The 18159-nt window shown below is 37.6% G+C and overlaps 2 protein-coding genes across 2 annotated transcripts; both read left to right on the top strand.

The window, feature by feature from the left end:
- Positions 1–2129: 2129 nt before the first annotated feature.
- Positions 2130–5698, top strand: LOC118818387 (extracellular calcium-sensing receptor-like). The gene is made up of 6 exons (XM_036585641.1): positions 2130–2329; positions 2579–2861; positions 2999–3814; positions 3891–4118; positions 4521–4644; positions 4791–5698. The coding sequence occupies exons 1-6, from the start codon at positions 2130–2132 to the stop codon at positions 5696–5698; spliced, it is 2559 nt and encodes an 852-aa protein (XP_036441534.1).
- A 377-nt stretch (positions 5699–6075) lies between these two features.
- LOC118818390 (extracellular calcium-sensing receptor-like) lies at positions 6076–9564 on the top strand. The gene is made up of 6 exons (XM_036585644.1): positions 6076–6278; positions 6349–6637; positions 6957–7763; positions 7899–8126; positions 8285–8408; positions 8660–9564. The coding sequence occupies exons 1-6, from the start codon at positions 6076–6078 to the stop codon at positions 9562–9564; spliced, it is 2556 nt and encodes an 851-aa protein (XP_036441537.1).
- The last annotated feature ends 8595 nt before the right edge of the window (positions 9565–18159 follow it).

Genomic DNA, 18159 nt, shown 5'->3' on the forward strand with positions numbered 1-18159 from the left:
TATGGGTGTATCTTGTACGTCTAAATAAATACATTAAACCTGGCTGCCAACTCTCATTTTTTTTACCTGATAAAGGAGGTCCAGATCTATACACTGCATATGGAAACAGAGACATTGTGTTTCCACCGGAGGGTAAATGCTATAAAACTAAATGATGAACTAGAGACTAACTGTTTCATAAGCACTTTTGATATGAACCTGGATCTTTAAAGTGACTCATCTATAAAACATGATTATTATTATTTTTATTTCAAGCAACAAATCCAAAATCTGAACCTCACCCAAGTTTTCTTTCATTCCTTCCAAAAGGAGTTACAGCAACATCCCACAAATCACCTGACTGATCTGTATGTGCATCAGGAATTAGCCAGCACAAAGAGACAGAAATCACAACGAACTTTCTATTCACAGAATACTAAGACTACTTATGGTATTGTTTCAAGTCAGCCTGAAATTAAAATTGACCTTTTTTACCATGTTAGTTAATGCGCTTGGTCATATTACGCATGATTGATCACATCATATCACTTAAAAGACATAATTCTTATTTTCCATAAGCTCCTATCAAAATGTAATGACTTAAGCATGCATCTATGCATCAGTTGGGGGTAGGGGGTGGAGTTGGTTGGGTGAATATATTAACTAATAAAATCATGTTTCTCCTCCCACTCCCACCCATCAGAAATCTGTGATGGTACAAAAGGAAAATGTGTTATCATTTTTGATTCAGACTCACTTTAAGGGCCAAAACTCTTACTACAGAGCTTTGCAAATTCTTTTTCCTTGCTGAAAAAAACAAAGATGGGCCTGTGATGGTATAAGTGTGCTGGACACAACACTGATATTTCTAAATGTAGGAAAAAACAGATACACGCTCACATCTACATAAGACAAACACAGATTCTTCAATTAAATTACACCATGGATAAGAATATACCAATGAAGAATTGACTAATACAATGGAAACCTATGAACACAATTGCACACAATGGCATATTTAATTAACATAACTAATCACACATGGTGCAACAAATATATAATTACTCACGGATGAGGAATTACAACTAGAAACAATAAAGAGCTTAATGCTGCATGTACATTATGACTGCAGATAGAACAAGGCAAACTGGATATCCTATATCTTTCAATAGAGTTGTAAAAACCAAAATTCTGCCAATCCTTAATGCCACAATTGGTCGCATACTGTCGCTGTTTACAGCAATTCTGCTATGACGCATGAAACAACATTTTTTTTTAATGCCAACAGGTCAACACAGCATAAAAACCACAGAGGCCAAAACTAGAACTAATGCTTTCCTATCCTTATCTGTATCAAGCAGTGTGGCATGATAAATATCTGCACACAGGCTGTTGTTTTATGTTGTTAATTACTTGCTTACAAACTCTTTGCTTTCAATTATTGTAGGTGAGCAGTAGACATCATCAGATGCTTCCCTGGTAATGTTTTGCCCAGACCTGTAATGGAGGTACTTCCAGTTTCTGCCTTTTTTAGGAGCTTTCTGATTACAGCATGTTACTTGGTTAGTGAAAAACACTCTTTTTCAACCCAGAAAAAAATCTTAGCTGCTAAGCAGTTTAGATGCTTCTATACTCTTCAGAATTCATCCTGTGCTGCTATTAACAATCACTTTGATAAAAACAGGCGGTGAAACAAGCTGGTATGCTTCGGATTACGAGCAGTTCCCTTTTTTCCACCATACTTTTCTCTTTTCATCAGTCTGGTCTTCATGTTTTCTGTCCATAATGCTTTGACCCATAAGTCTATCATCTTTAAAGAAATGGTTTTAATTCAAATCCAATATGCTAGATTATAAAGCCAAAACAAGAATTTTTGTCTTTAAAGTAAGTATTTATGAACTGCACCACACATGGCTGCTTTGATTCAAATTCGTAACGATACTTATGACCATATAAAAATTTTATTTTTACTATACTTCTGCACATAAATAAGCTCAACAGTGCAACTCGATACAAATGTGTTGCTCATTAAGTGAGGTAATGCAACTGCACAAGTAAATCCCACACCCCAGAATACAGTCAATTTGAGAATCCAGAAAGATTATATAAACGCCCAAACAGAGGACAAGGTGTTTTTTTTAAGGGCAAGAATGAGTTTCCTGCACACATGGCTTCTGTTCACTCTAGTGAGAGCTGCTGACCCTCCCTGTAGCTTAAGAGGCCCATCTAATCCTCCTCAGCTCAGTAGAGATGGGGATGTCATGATCGGAGGAATCTTTTCCTTTCACAACAGCTGGGACCAGGCAACACACACGTTCACATCAGGACCACAGCAACCGAAATGCAAGAGGTGAGGGGACATTAAGGAAAAAACATGCATTTATGACTGTTAAAAGAAAAAAAAAAGCAAGTTATTGAGCGGAAAGTGATTGTGGAATTACATCCACAATATTTGTTCTTATTTGTCGCAACTGGTATTTATTTTAAAATAACAAAAACATGTATTAATCCATGTTACAACTGTAATTAATGTGTTTAGCTACTGAAGTTCATTACATTTAACGAAACTGTGGTTACATGCTTTTTCTCCTTCCTTTAGTTTGAGCCTCAGAGAATTTCAGAATGCACAAACAATGGTATTTGCTATTGAAGAAATCAACAACAGAACAGATATTCTTCCTGATGTCAGTTTGGGTTACAGAATCTATGACTCCTGTGGATCAGTAGAAATGGCAATAAGAGCCTCCTTGTCTTTAACTAATGGCTACAGACAGAGCCTGTCCTGCTCCGGAACTGAAACAGTGCAAGCAATAATAGCCGAAACATCATCCACCCCCACTATTGCCATATCTGCCACAGTGGGACCTTTACATATGCCTGTGGTAAAACCTTTTCATCTTTCTACTTTGTAAAATCAAAACAGCCTTAAATTTTGCATTACAAAACATGTTTTTATGTTAATAAATATTTGTATTTTTAGTGTTTTTTTTTATAACACAAACTATTGTATGTATTGCAGATCAGTCACTTTGCAACATGTGCATGTCTAAGTGACAGAAAAAAACACCCATCTTTCTTCAGAACAGTTCCTAGTGATTACTATCAGAGTCGAGCCTTGGCCAAGCTGGTCAGCCATTTCGGCTGGACATGGGTAGGAGCTTTGTGCAGTGATAATGACTACGGAAACAATGGCATGAACACATTCATTAGTGCAGCCAAAGAAGAGGGAGTTTGCATTGAGTTTTCTGAAGCATTCTTTAGGACTGACCCTAGAGAGAACATTCTGAGAATAGTTGATATAATCAAGAGTTCAAGCTCCAAAGTGATTGTAGCCTTTGTCTCATATTCTGACATGGAGGTTCTTCTAAAGGAAATGGCTTTGCAGAACATCACTGGATTGCAGTGGATTGGAAGTGAATCCTGGATCTCTGATATGAATATTGCCACTACTGAATGGCAACATATTCTAAGAGGGTCCATGGGTTTCGCTATCCCAAAGGCAAAAATCTATGGTCTGGGAGAATTCTTGACCAAGCTTAACTCTTCCTCTGAAGTAGAACTTTATAAAGAGTTGTGGGAGACGATATTTGAATGTAAACTTGCCACAGAAGAAAATGCTGGGATGAAAGAGATATGTAAAGGCAATGAAAACCTCAGTGAAGTGCAGAACCAATATACAGACGTTTCAGAGTTGCAAATTGCAAATAACGTTTATAAGGCAGTGTATGCTGTTGCTTATGCCCTGGATAAAACATATAACTGTTCAAAAAGAGAGAGTGGACAGGAAAGTGTTAATGTGTGCACAAATAAAACACATAATCATCAACCTTGGCAGGTACGTCTAATGATGTAGCCTAGCAGGGAAAAAAAATCGAATTATATTTTATCTAAATGTGCAATACTTTATTTAGGTACTCAGTGAACTGAAGAAACTCCATTTCTCCACAACAACCAACGAAGAAGTATACTTTGATGAAAACGGAGACCCAGCTGCAAAGTATGACCTCCTAAACTGGCAGCAAAGCAAGGATGGTAAAATAACATTTGTTAAAGTGGGTTTCTATGACGCCTCTCTGCAAGCACATCTTCAGATTTCATTTAACAACATTAGTGTAATCTGGGCCAACAACAACCACCAGGTAATCCTTAAGAATCACTACTTATGTAATGTAAATACTTCAGTACAGTATATCGCTGTTGTCGGAAGAAAACCTCATATCTCCATTTTTGTTGTTTTGCAGTTTTTGACATCATTTGAAAATACCTGTTACCCTTTACATAGTGTATAAATTTCATGATGAATTGACAAAAAGAAATGACCCAAAATGACTTGGAAAAATGTCTGGTTCCATTAACTTACATTAAAAGTAAAGTAGGTTTTTTTCTTCTCCTGTAAAGTTATCATTTTGGAGATACAAGTTTTTTTTCCGACAACAGCGATATGTTTGTTGCACTTGTTCTACAACAGTTCCAGTTCCAAAAACCTTTGTAATATAATATCAGTACAACATAATAATAATGTAATCATCTGTGTTCTGCAGGTGCCAATTTCTGTTTGTACTGAGAGCTGCCCCCCAGGCACCAGGAAGGCTGTGCAGAAGGGAAAGCCTGTTTGCTGCTATGATTGCATACCGTGTGCAGAGGGAGAAACCAGTAATATGACCGGTATAATAAAGACTACTAGGTTTCCCAGATTCGTAAAATAACCAGAACTTCTAATGTGGCAAAAGATTTGACTAAACGTGTAATACAAAGTCAATATCAATAGTAGTTATGTTCATTCACGTTTGTTTTCTCTTTCTCATCTTCAGATTCAGTAACCTGTGTCAAGTGCCCACCAGACCTCTGGTCTAATGACAAAAAAGATAAATGCATCTTGAAGCTGGTTGAATTCCTAGCATTCGAGGAAATAATGGGAATCACTCTAGCGCTATTTTCTTTGTTAGGTGTATGTATCACCATGGGCATTGCTGTTGTGTTTTTTGCACATAAGGACACACCAATTGTTAGAGCAAATAACTCAGAGCTGAGCTTCCTTCTGCTCTTCTCACTGACTCTGTGTTTCCTCTGTTCACTTACTTTCATTGGTCGGCCCTCTGAGTGGTCCTGTATGCTGCGCCACACAGCGTTTGGGATCACCTTCGTCCTCTGCATCTCCTGTGTTCTGGGAAAAACAATAGTGGTGTTAATGGCCTTCAGAGCTACACTTCCAGGCAGTAATGCCATGAAATGGTTTGGTCCTCCACAGCAGAGACTCAGTGTTCTTGCTTTCACTCTCATACAGGTCCTTATTTGTGTTCTTTGGTTAACAATATCGCCTCCTTTTCCGTACAAGAACATGAACTACTACAAAGAAAAGATAATATTAGAATGCAATCTAGGTTCTGCAGTAGGCTTCTGGGCTGTGCTGGGTTATATAGGATTATTGGCTCTTTTGTGTTTTGTTTTGGCTTTTCTTGCACGGAAGCTGCCTGATAACTTTAATGAAGCCAAGTTCATCACATTCAGCATGCTCATATTCTGTGCAGTTTGGCTCACTTTTATCCCAGCTTATGTCAGCTCTCCTGGAAAGTTCACTGTAGCTGTAGAGATTTTTGCTATTTTAGCATCTAGTTTTGGTTTATTACTCTGCATATTTCTCCCCAAGTGTTACATAATTATACTAAAACCAGAGAAAAACACTAAAAAACAAATGATGAGTAAAGCATCTGTTAAATGAGTTAGCTGTTGACATTCACTATTACTATGGACTTGTTTAAAGTATACAGCCTGTGTAAAGCAAATATCTGTTGAAATGATCTTAGCTGAAAATGTCTAAAAGAAATTATTTTATGAATGTACCATATCCTTTATTCCAATAAATCAACTTATAGATTAATTCTTGGCTGATTTATCAATTACTTGCTATACAATATATATTTCCAAAGCAATGCTAATGTTCTTTATTATTACTAAAGCAAATGACACACCCACAAAGAAATGATGTGAAACTGTGTGTGCAGCACATCCTATACACTTAGCGTCAGACAAATACGGGCTATAAATGAGGGTAAGCGCAAGGCTTGGCCACAGAGAGGTTCTAACAACCTCCTTCCAATGCTGCTGCTAGAGCTACTACTACTAATCTCCATGCCCATTCAGGCAGAGGAGTCAGTGTGTAGGAGACTGGGCACAGCACTGCTGCCTGAACTGACCAAAGAGGGTGATTTCAACATTGGAGGCATCTTCAACTTTCGCACAGGGCAGGATGGACAAACATTTACATTTCAGAGCTTACCAGCACAAGCAAAATGCAAAACGTAAGTATGACAGACAACGAACATTTTTCTTCACTTTTTTGCCTTATTTTAACAATTTATCTGTCTCTAGTTTCAGTTACAGGGAGGTCCAGTTTGCCTTCACCATGATCTTTGCAACAGAGGAGATAAATAAAAAGTCAAATATTTTACCAAACCACACACTGGGATATAAAATCTACAATGCATGTGGTTTTGCAAATATCATCGAGTCTGCAATTGCACTGTCAAATGGGCAAAGGCCTATTATCAATGAAAGCAACTGTACTAAGGCAGACACTGTTCATGCTATAATAGGCAACTCAGCATCCACTCCAACCATGGGGTTTGCAAGGATAATCGGTCGATTTTCTATTCCAGTGGTAAGGCACCGGTCTACTGAAAATGTAGTGACTGTACATGAAATGTTTGTTTGCTATGTACCTGAGACAATCACAGCATAGATGTCTTCAGACTGCTCTAAATTACATTTCTATGTACTGTATCAGTTCAGTAACTTCGCAATGGGAAAATGACATATGAATCACTATACAGCTTACAATGAGAAATTAAGTGTGAAACACAAACACGTCATGTTTTCAACTTTCAAACAGTAGGACCTGTAATAAATTAGAACAAAAATAAATCCCTGAAATATTCACTCCCACCTGCTTTCTTTTTGTCTTTTTTGTCTGTGCACAGATCAGTCATTTTGCCACCTGTGCTTGCTTGAGCAACAGAAAAGAGTTCCCTTCCTTCTTCAGAACCATTCCCAGTGATTACTACCAGAGCAGAGCACTGGCTCAGCTAGTCAAGTACTTTGGCTGGACCTGGGTAGGAGCCATAAGTAACAAATATGATTATGGAGTGAATGGAATCGCCACATTTATTACGGCAGCCCAAGAGGAAGGGGTGTGTATAGAGTACTGGGAAACCTTTACAAGCACAGATTCCGTGAGTTCACTAGCACAAATAGTGCATGTTATAAAACACTCCACAGCAAAGGTGGTAATGGCCTTCATGTCTCATGTAGAGATTAAGGTCTTGGTAGACTTATTACATAAGCAGAACATCACAGGACTGCAGTGGATTGGCAGTGATGCCTGGATCACAGACAACACTCTCACAGAGAGCCTGGGGTATGCTGCCCTTATTGGTTCTGTAGGTTTCACTGTGCCCAGGGCTCAAATCCCTGGACTAGACCTTTTTCTACAGGAAGTGAACCCCTCACGATTCGCCAACAGCATTTTTCTTAAAGAATTCTGGGAAAGTGTCTTTAACTGCTCACTGACTCCAAGAGCAGGTCTAAGGACATGTAATGGCTCTGAGCATTTTAAAAATGTAAAAACTTTCTTTACTGATGTATCTGACTTAAGGTTCACAAACAATGTCTACAAAGCTGTTTATGCAGTGGCCCATGCTCTCCACAACCTGCTTTCATGTGAGGAAAACAAAGGCCCCTTTCCAAATGCAACCTGTGCAAAGCCCTCTAACATACAACAATGGCAGGTGTGTTGCAGCCTTCACAAAATGTCACATTCAGAGGCCTAAATAGATGAAGAACAAATATAGAATATAAATAATTGCCATCTGAAAGAAAAAAACAAAGTATCTCTTTTGGATTCACCTTTTTTTCAATTTCAGGTCTTACACTATCTGCAAACTGTGAACTTCAGCATGGAAGTGGGTGAAACTGTGTTTTTTGACAACAAAGGTGACTCTCCTGCAAGATATGAACTGATAAACTTGCAAAGGGCCACAAAAAGTACAATGGAAGTGGTCACCATTGGCTACTATGATGCAACCCATCCTAAAGACAAGAGGTTTACCATGAATAATGTCAACATTGTTTGGGCAGGAGGCAGACAAAAGGTACTGTCTAATTAGCTTTAGATCCAACGTCCCAAGTGGACGTTTAACACTCTGGTGGCTTCTCATTGCGCAATCCAACACAATAAACATGTGAAAACATGTCACATTACAGTTTATTATTGTTATTGCAAGACTAGTTTTTCCCTGATGTGTGGCAGGTGCCAGTGTCTGTTTGTAGTGAGCATTGTCCCCCGGGCACCAGGAAGGCTTTACAGAAAGGAAAGCCTGTCTGCTGCTATGACTGCATACCCTGCCCACAAGGAGCAATTAGCAACACAACAGGTAATGTTTTCCTGCTTGCTCTTTCAATAGTTGCAGTCCACCAAAAAAGGATACAGTGGAGACTATAAACATAAACCATCCACTTGAGACTTAATTAAACATGTTTTGAAGTTTCAATTTTCCAAGACCGTCTGCAGAAGCAGAGATGGTAAAAACATGTAATCAAAACATGCAATCAAACTTTGATTGATTCCATATTAAATTGCCAAACAAAGTATGACTGTTTAATTGATGTTTTCATCCAAATGCAGATGCATCAGATTGCCTGAAGTGCCCAATGGAATACTGGTCAAACCAGAGAGGTGACATGTGTATCAAAAAGGAAGTGGAATTCCTATCATACACAGAAATCATGGGGATGATTCTGACAATTTGTAGCTTACTTGGGGGATTTTTAACTACAATTATATTTGCAGTTTTCTTTTACTACAGACAAACTCCCATTGTAAGGGCCAACAACTCAGAGCTGAGCTTCCTGCTGCTCTTCTCACTGAGTCTGTGCTTCCTCTGTTCACTTACTTTCATTGGTCGGCCCTCTGAGTGGTCCTGTATGCTGCGTCACACAGCGTTTGGAATCACTTTCGTCCTCTGCATCTCCTGTGTTCTGGGGAAAACACTAGTGGTGTTAATGGCCTTCAGAGCTACACTTCCAGGCAGTGATGTCATGAAATGGTTTGGGCCTCCACAGCAGAGACTCAGTGTATTTGCCCTTACTCTCATACAGGTTTTCATCTGTGTGCTCTGGTTGACAACTTCTCCCCCTTTCCCTTATAAGAACATGAATTACTATCAGGAAAAAATCATATTAGAATGCCATTTAGGTTCAGCTATAGGTTTCTGGGCTGTGCTGGGTTATATTGGATTCCTGGCTAGTTTATGTTTTGTTTTAGCTTTTCTGGCTCGCAAACTGCCTGATAACTTCAATGAAGCCAAGTTCATCACATTCAGCATGCTCATATTCTGTGCAGTTTGGATCACTTTTATCCCAGCTTACGTCAGCTCTCCTGGAAAGTTCACTGTAGCTGTGGAGATATTTGCCATTTTGGCCTCAAGTTCTGGTTTACTAGTTTGTATATTCATTCCAAAATGTTATGTTATTCTTTTCAGGCCAGATGAAAATACAAAGAAACATGTAATGAGAAAAACACCAAATTAGCTGTAAAGTTACAATATAAAAAACACACTCTATTAAAAACAATCCCTGTGACAAAGTCCACTGATGAGTTGCTCATTTAATCTGCCACACAATGAACTATGAAATATTTAAATCTATTTAATACAACCTTATTAAAGGCCTACAAAAGCTTTTCTAATCTCATCTAGAACATAGACCCTGTCGGCATTACCACTACATAAAGCCCCCCTTTAGTGGAGAAAGATTTACCATAATGCTATGGTCAAAATCTCCTCTTTTTCCATCCCCTTCACGCCTAAAATAGTTAGTGGAACACAGAGTACAAATTCTTTCAACCACAAATATTTAGTGAATGATTTACAATTATGAAAATATAAATATGTCATGTCTTATTGGTCATGTTACATTTTACAGTATCATCTACAGCTACAGGTTAACTGCAATCATAATTTACAATTACGATCATAATATGATTTTAAAATGTCTAATGTCATTACATTTTATTTGCTTTAAATATCTCAGATAATACTTCCTCACACCTAGGCTAAATGGAATAAAAACACAGTACGTCATCATCACAACAGAAGGACATTTGTTCATAGACTCTGTGCATGTCTGCTCCATCCTTTCCTGTTCAAAACACCCCTCAGCCTTAAGGCCAAAGCTTCAAAAGGAAAAGACTGCTCAGAATTAAACTGCCAAATGGTATAAAACAGTCTTTCTTCCTTGCCTCCTATGTGCTTTCATTTGCTGCTTATGTTTATGATATTACATACATTCTTTCATGTCCTGCCTAAGTACTGGAGAGATAACTAGCTACAACATTACTTAATTTACTACTGTTAAATTATTAAAGTCAAACAAAACATTACATGTATTAAACAACACCTGACAACACCTGCACACTGTTAAAAACATGACATAACAACTAAATAAACATGAATACCACTTTCTATAGTAGCATTAGAAGTTTATACAAAGCAATAAATAAACTGTGTTTAAGAGTTACCTCTGAGAATTAGGGTCATTGTGCTACATATCAAATGGCCCTCTGCCTTGGTCACATGGGAGAGGCTATAAAACCACGATGCTCTTCTCTTCTGGAACTTCACCTGAGCCCAGCCTCTGAGATGAGAGGAGTCGCTCTGGTTTTGCTTGCTCTTCTCACAAGGGCGCCAAAGTATCACCATGCATCACCTTATTTGGGAAAACAACCAAATTATAGTCTTTCAGTGGTAAAAACTTTGCAAGCTGACAAAGGCTTTAGTTTTAGTGGGCACAAATACAGAGACATTAACAGAGAGACATACAGAAGGTAAGTATGGTTTAAAATTTCTAACTATGTTTTTTTCCTTACCCATTACAGATAATGCTTGTAACTTGAAGAGTGTATTACATTGAGTTTATGTTTCTATACAAAGATACAAATCATAACACAGACTGAATGAATGTACTCATTAGGTCATTATTTAGCTAAATGGTTCATCATTATTAAAAAAGTCCACTTGTGGTACAAATTACTGAATTAATGGTGATATTAATTAATTACATGCTTTCTCTTATTTCAGGTGCTTCCTAACAGAACTATGTAAGGTGCTGTGTGTTGTGGAGGCATGCAAGGTGAACACAGTGTTCCTCCAGGGTGTTTTTTCAAAATGCTCCTGCATGCGTGTGTGTGAGTGCCAGAATTGGCAAGCTTTAAGCTGCTCCCTCATATCAGATTATGTCAAAACTACAGAGAGACTGCACCTGGTGAGAAACAACACTCTCTGCAAACACTGAACACCTAAGTAAAACTGCAATACATGTTTAAAATGGCACTGTAACTTCACTTTCCCCTTGAAGGTCTTAAATTGATAATTATGACTGTTCCTAATGAAATTAATGAAAACAGTAAGCTGGAAATAACATTAATATTAACTTTAGCCTGACTTTGTGTTAAAAAATATATTCATATTTGTGCAAAAACATACATGACAACTGAAAATTCTACTGATAACTAGATTTTGTCAAGCAAGCCTTATAACATTTTCTATCTCAACAGGTTTTCCATCTTTCCAGCTCTGTTTGTTTAGGTTTTTGCCATGTCTTTTCAACCTTCATGACAAATATGGGAAGCAAAAATATATGGCTCATGGCACTGCATCAACTGATTCAGAGAAATCTACCTATTCAGAGAAATACAAATGAGACAAACTGTTTGTGTTTGTCTTATGTCACCATTTTTACAACTGGAGAAAGGTGGATCAATTTAACAATCAAACTGTGGCTCATGACTGAGGCCTTGATTCTCTCACCTAATTTCAGTGGGAAAACCATAACGCCATATGGACAAGCTGGCTTCACAATATTGGAGTTGACAAGTCTGACTGAGTCTTTACTTACTTTGAAGCTATTAGACAGACCAAAGCCTGCTTTGTTTGGAATCTTTTGGAAGGACATGTTCTACAGCAGCCCATCTGTCTCTGCCCATGTGTCTGCTCCTCTGCTCTGTGGATGCCCTCTCATACATGTGCCTCATGTGAGTAGGAGCACTGACACTGTGGGGAATGAAAGCAGAGAATGTTGTGCATTCACATGTGTTTTATACACTGACTTAGTCAGATACAAGGTAAAGTTAACAATGAAGATGCAATGTTGTGGCACTGTGAACTGTGAACGCCTCCATGGCTCAACAGCTACTTTTTCTTTGTTAAAGGAGATTACTGTAACTAAGGTTAAACTGTCAGTGCAGATTAAGATAAAAGACAAAATTAAATAGTGTGGCAGCTGTAAAAGAAAAACATTCTACAACATTCTCTTTTGTCCAGAATTATAGATATTCGCACATAATGATATGCCATATATAACATATATCTATTATATTACATTAATATATTCATTTCTTATGCATATTGAACTGCTTACTAAAGGAACAAACAGACGAAAGCCAAAGAACTGAAACCTGCTTTAACACAAACCTGTCTGCTTACAAGAACATAAGGTGCCTAAAAGGTGATTTTTTTTTTCTATTTACATTTTTTCTATCTATATCATATATGCCACAAATTCATATGGAACGGTAATAAATTATCCTTATGTATGTTTAATTTCTGTTTAGTTGCCACAGAAGATGTTCCACATCTACTGAAAAGATCTAAGGGAATTATGGGTGTACAGTTGACAGTCATGTCACTGTTTCTACTCTGTCTTACAGCAGCTTTTATTTTCATCAGCTACCAGCAAAGACACACTCCCAGCCACAGTTCCAGTAACACCAAAATAAGTTTCTTGCTGCTTTTGACAATCTCACGGTGTTCAATCAGTCCACTTACAGTTACCGTTCAACCATCTCGATGCTCCTGCAAAGTTCGCCACACTGTATTTGGGATCACCTTCGTCCTCTGCATCTCCTGTGTTCTGGGGAAAACAATAGTGGTGTTAATGGCCTTCAGAGCTACACTTCCAGGCAGTAATGCCATGAAATGGTTTGGGCCTCCACAGCACAGACTCAGTGTTCTTGTTTTCACACTCATACAGGTCCATACTTGGGTATTTTGGTTAATACTTAATTTCTCTTTCTTTAACATGAATATAAATCAGAATCTAGAAAGAGGCTTTGGATCAGCTACAAACCTGTGGCCAGTAATTGACTGGTTAAGACTCCAGGCTGCGTTTTACTTTTTAATGGCACCTTTCACCATGGCTTTTTATTTATCGCTGCATGACAGCACGGACCCTATTTATCAATAATGGTGCAGCAAAGAGTTTTTGACAAGTAACCTTACTACCATTGTATAAATCAGTACATTTTGAAATGTAAAAACAATTTTGATGCTATTAAAATTTTTGATGCTATTAGCCACTAATGTGATGAAATAAAGAATCATTACAATGAGTTAAAAGGGTCTTTTACAAATCAAGCAAAATCATGATATGCTGTATTTCAAAATAATAAATAAATAATAATAATAATGAAAAGTACATGACAGTGGTAATTGCCATGACCCCCCCTCACCTGAGTGAAAATCACCCATCTAATATCACCCATGAAGAACTGCTGGTTAAGGCAGGAGCCAGCATTTGTATGCAAAGTTTGGGCACGCCTGGTCAAATGACATTTGTTTTTCTAATTTTCAAAATAAATGAAAATAAACTAAAACATCCTCTATAGAGATCACACTTCTGCAGATTTTAATGCGAAATTAATGTTTATTTGGTGTATTTAACATGTTATTAAAAACATAGAACGTGGCCTGTGCAATTTTTTTTATATTTTATGTTTTATGTAGAGCAGGGGTGTCAAAGTCAACCACTACAAAGGCCATATTAAAAAAATCTCAACAAATCTGTGGGCCAGCTGTGTTTTATTTTATTTTTACTTAACATTTTGTCATGACCCCAACTGGCCATTGGCCAAAACCACAATGGCAAAAAACAGGCACTAAATACTTGAACGATTCAAAAATCATTTTTTAATTATTTTATATTGAACAACAGACTACATTAGCTGCAGATAACTGTTAAACCTCTTTAAATGTCCCCAGCGTACAAACTGTAGTGCAGCTCATAGTGAATGTGATTTAGTAATATTAACAGAAATCTGAAATCATTTTGTGAGCCAAAAAGGATTGTGACACGGGCCTGACTTGGTCCGCAGGCCTTGTGTTTGACACATGGGCTGTAGAGGATGTGTTAACTTACTTTTACTTAGAAAATCAATAAAACCCTGTCATTTAACTGAGGATGTTCAAACATTTGCACACAACTATATCTCTTTCCTGTTCTGTCGCATATTACTGCTGGCTATGTTTTGCCCACAGTGTCACAAAAAACCTCTATTGTAAGTCAGGAAACACCTAATTGAGGTTGACCACTGCAAGCCATGTGATCAGTCACTGGGCACTCTACAATTTAACATAAGAACTAGAATAGACAGAAAATAACTAAAACTAAAGAAACAAAAGAGAAAAAAGGAAAAAACGTACAACATTTAGTTGCTAATTTCTATTTTGTGCTTACCTTCATATGGGAACACATCTGTGCTGCTTTTCATTTAGACAAAGAAAAATGTAATTTTAATTATATATGTTAAGAAAACACTAAACCACACAATTATAAATGCAATGGTTTCAGAATTTCTAGATGCTTTGCTGCTATGTAAAAAGCAGGCCCCAATGGTATATAGCAATTACATATTTAACTATGTTAAAAATATGTTTCCTGTTCTGACAGATATATGGTTCAATAAAAACCATGCAGACAAATTCTATGCAGAAAAAAAATGGTGAAACTGTACATCATACATACTTTTCACTTTGTGGTCAGTCTCAACAAACATCTTAAGCAAAGTTAACAATTTGCAGTTGATTTTTCTGTATTTCTTACATTTTTCCTATTTATTTATATTAATTGAGAACATTCAGTGCTACACATCTCAGCAGATTCTGTTATTATATGGTTTGGGTTTCCACAACTGAAAGTTATCATCCTTGTCTGACATTCACTCTCACAAAGGGCCTTTTGCGAGAACCACCAAAAGAACAGATCGAACTAAAGATCATATACTCTAAACCAATGATTCCTGCCCTGTGTCAAATTTCTTCCTTATCCCAAGTGAGAACAGGGGGCATTAGAGAAAAAAAATCCAGAATAACTAGCTTTAATTTTGATGCACAATCTTGGTGATGAGAGAAAACAAAATAGCTAGGATACTTGTGTTATAATCGGTTTAGTTATGTTTGTTCCATATTTATATATTATGATATTCATCCCACAAAAAGGACTTCAGCAGTAGAGAAACACTAATAATAAATAGAAAGGGCACAGCTGTGCAAGAGCAGCGGTTTCATGTATCCATGAGCAGACGTGGATAGTAACATGCTGCATTTACTCCGTTACATATACTTAAGTAACATTTTGAACAAATAGTTTTTAAAATAGAGTACTTTAGATTCTTACTTGGGTAGATTTGTGAGGTCAAAATGTACTTTTACTCTGTTATATTCATATATGCTCCTCCTGTTACATTTTTAAATATTTAAAAAAATGTTACATATGTTTTGTTTGCTTCATTCAAACGCACCTTACAAAGCTCTGTTCACCAATCAAAGACATACCTGACCTGAGCAGGCTTGTCTTTGTTTTTTTTGTTCTATTTTTAGACACTAGCTGAATTTTAAATTTATTCTTCAACATAGAGTGTATCCCAACAAACTGAAGACCTGTATTCAATTAGAAAGCAATTCAATTAAAGTCTAGAATGCAAAGCTCATAAACACATATTCCCTCTCTCCCAAAAGTAACACAGGTAAAGGTAGATAAGTTATTAGCTAAACCTAAATTAGTAACTTGCTCCTTGAGTAGTCTTTTTACTAGATACTTTCTTACTTTTATTGAAGTAATAATTTAAATTACTATTTTTTACTTCTGCTTGAGTAATTATCATTTTAAAGTAATGGCGCTTTTACCTGAGTTCAGTTTTTGGCTACTCTACCCACCTCCGTCCAGGAGATACTGATTGAGATCTGATAAAGTAACTTGCTACTTGACTCTTTATGGGAGCAAGATACTGACTGATACTGTTGTTTTTAGTGCTAAAGTAGTTTTGTCTTTTTTGGATTTCCCTCACAGCTGCCGTGAGGATACTGCTGGTCTTCTTAAAGAATAAGGGGAGAGTACACTAGTCTGACACCTAAGAAGCAGTAGAGCACAAACATCAGGACAAAGCTGAAAGACAACATAGCACATTTTGCTTGCAAACTGATATTAGATTAATGTAACACATGAATAAATCACACAGGAGAGCAGCGATGGTTCTCAGATCTTTAACTGTGTATTCTCATGGACTTTAATGGTTTCCAAAAGACTACAGGGGGAGGAATTGAGGAGACTATGGCCCGTGTTCACAAAGCATCTCAGATTAGGAGTGCTGATCTAGGATCTGTTCCAGTCAATGAAGTAAAAATTAAATAAGAGAGGAATCTGATCCTAAATCATCACTCCTACTCTAAAAATCTTTGTGAATATGGGCCCAATTTCCTGTTTGTGTGTACTACCTTATGTGTACACTCAATGTTTAGTGCCACCCAGTGTGCAAACTGTGCATAGCACCATAAAGCCATTCATATGCATTACATCAAAATGGTTGACACACCCCATTTGGATTTCTGGATCTTACACTTATTATTTTAACGTGAATGAGTGGGCTAAAGTGCTGTATTCTAACAGAGCAGTCATAACCATGATGAATTCAACAGCATACCACCTAATACAACCTGTGAAATAGCATGGCATTTATGGCTGTTGGTGGAAATGGTTCACTAGTCTTGGATATGGTAATTTGAAGGCCAGTACTGATTACTAATGTTTTTAATGTACATATCTGCTGACACCAATAACAACGCTGATCCCCCTGGTACCACAGAAAAATATAACATTCATTTATAGAATGATTCAAATGCAGACATTTTAGCACAGTATCCCTAAATGTTCTGCTCTTCCAGAGTAGAATAAATACATTATCAAATATGTTTTAAATGTTGGTCAAATTTAAACATCTGTACAACGCTGAATTTTTTTCCCCAAATTAACATCTACCGTTACTATTTCAACATCATTGTACATACCAAATCCAAATGCTTCAAAACCCAACTAGCTATTGTGTTTATGGCTACTGGTTTACTACTAGCAACCACAAGCTGAATATTCTCAATCTCCAGATCTTAACCCCACTTTTACTTACTGAAGACAAAACTGAAGGACAAATTTCTCAGAAACAAGCAGAATCTGGCAGAGCATCACCAACGAAGAATTGCAGTGCCTAGCAGGCTGCAGACATCAGACAGTGATGGATCGGGAAAAATCTGTGTACATAACCATTACAAAAAGTCATTTTCATGAAAAAAAGTTCTTCAGTGGTCAGGACCACCATGGACCCTCACAGGGCAGGTACTATTTGGGTGGTGGATCATTCTCAGCACTGCAGTAACACTGACGTGGTGGTGGTGTGTTAGTGTGTGTTGTGCTGGTATGAGTGGATCAGACACAGCAGTGCTGCTGGAGTTTTTAAACACTGTGTCCACTCACTGTCCACTCTATCAGACACTCCTACCTTGTCAGTCCACCGTGTTGATGTAAAGTCAGAGACGACAGCTCATCTGCTGCTGCGCAGTTTATGTTGGTCATCCTCTAGTCCTTCATCAGTGGTCACAGGACGCCGTTGGCTGGATATTTTTGGTTGGTGGACTATTCTCAGTCCAGCAGTGACACTGAGATGTTTAAAAACTCCAGCAGCACTGCTGTGTCTGATTCACTCAGACCAGCGCAACACACACTAACACACCACCACCACGTCAGTGTGCTGTCAGTGTTACTGAAGTGCTGAGAATGATCCACCACCCAAATAGTACCTGCTCTGTGAGGGTCCATAGGGGTCCTGACCACTGAAGAACAGGGTAAAAGGGGGCTAACAAAGTATCAGAGAAACAGATGGACTACAGTCTGTAATTGTAGAACTACAAAGTGAACCTATATAGTAAGTGGAGCTGATAAAACGGACAATGAGCGTAGAAACAAGGAGGTGGTCATAATGTTATGCCTGATCGGTGTAATATAAAAATGCTAATGGTAATAGTT

Source organism: Colossoma macropomum, unplaced genomic scaffold (genome assembly GCF_904425465.1).
Source record: "Colossoma macropomum unplaced genomic scaffold, Colossoma_macropomum, whole genome shotgun sequence".
NCBI lineage: Eukaryota > Metazoa > Chordata > Actinopteri > Characiformes > Serrasalmidae > Colossoma > Colossoma macropomum.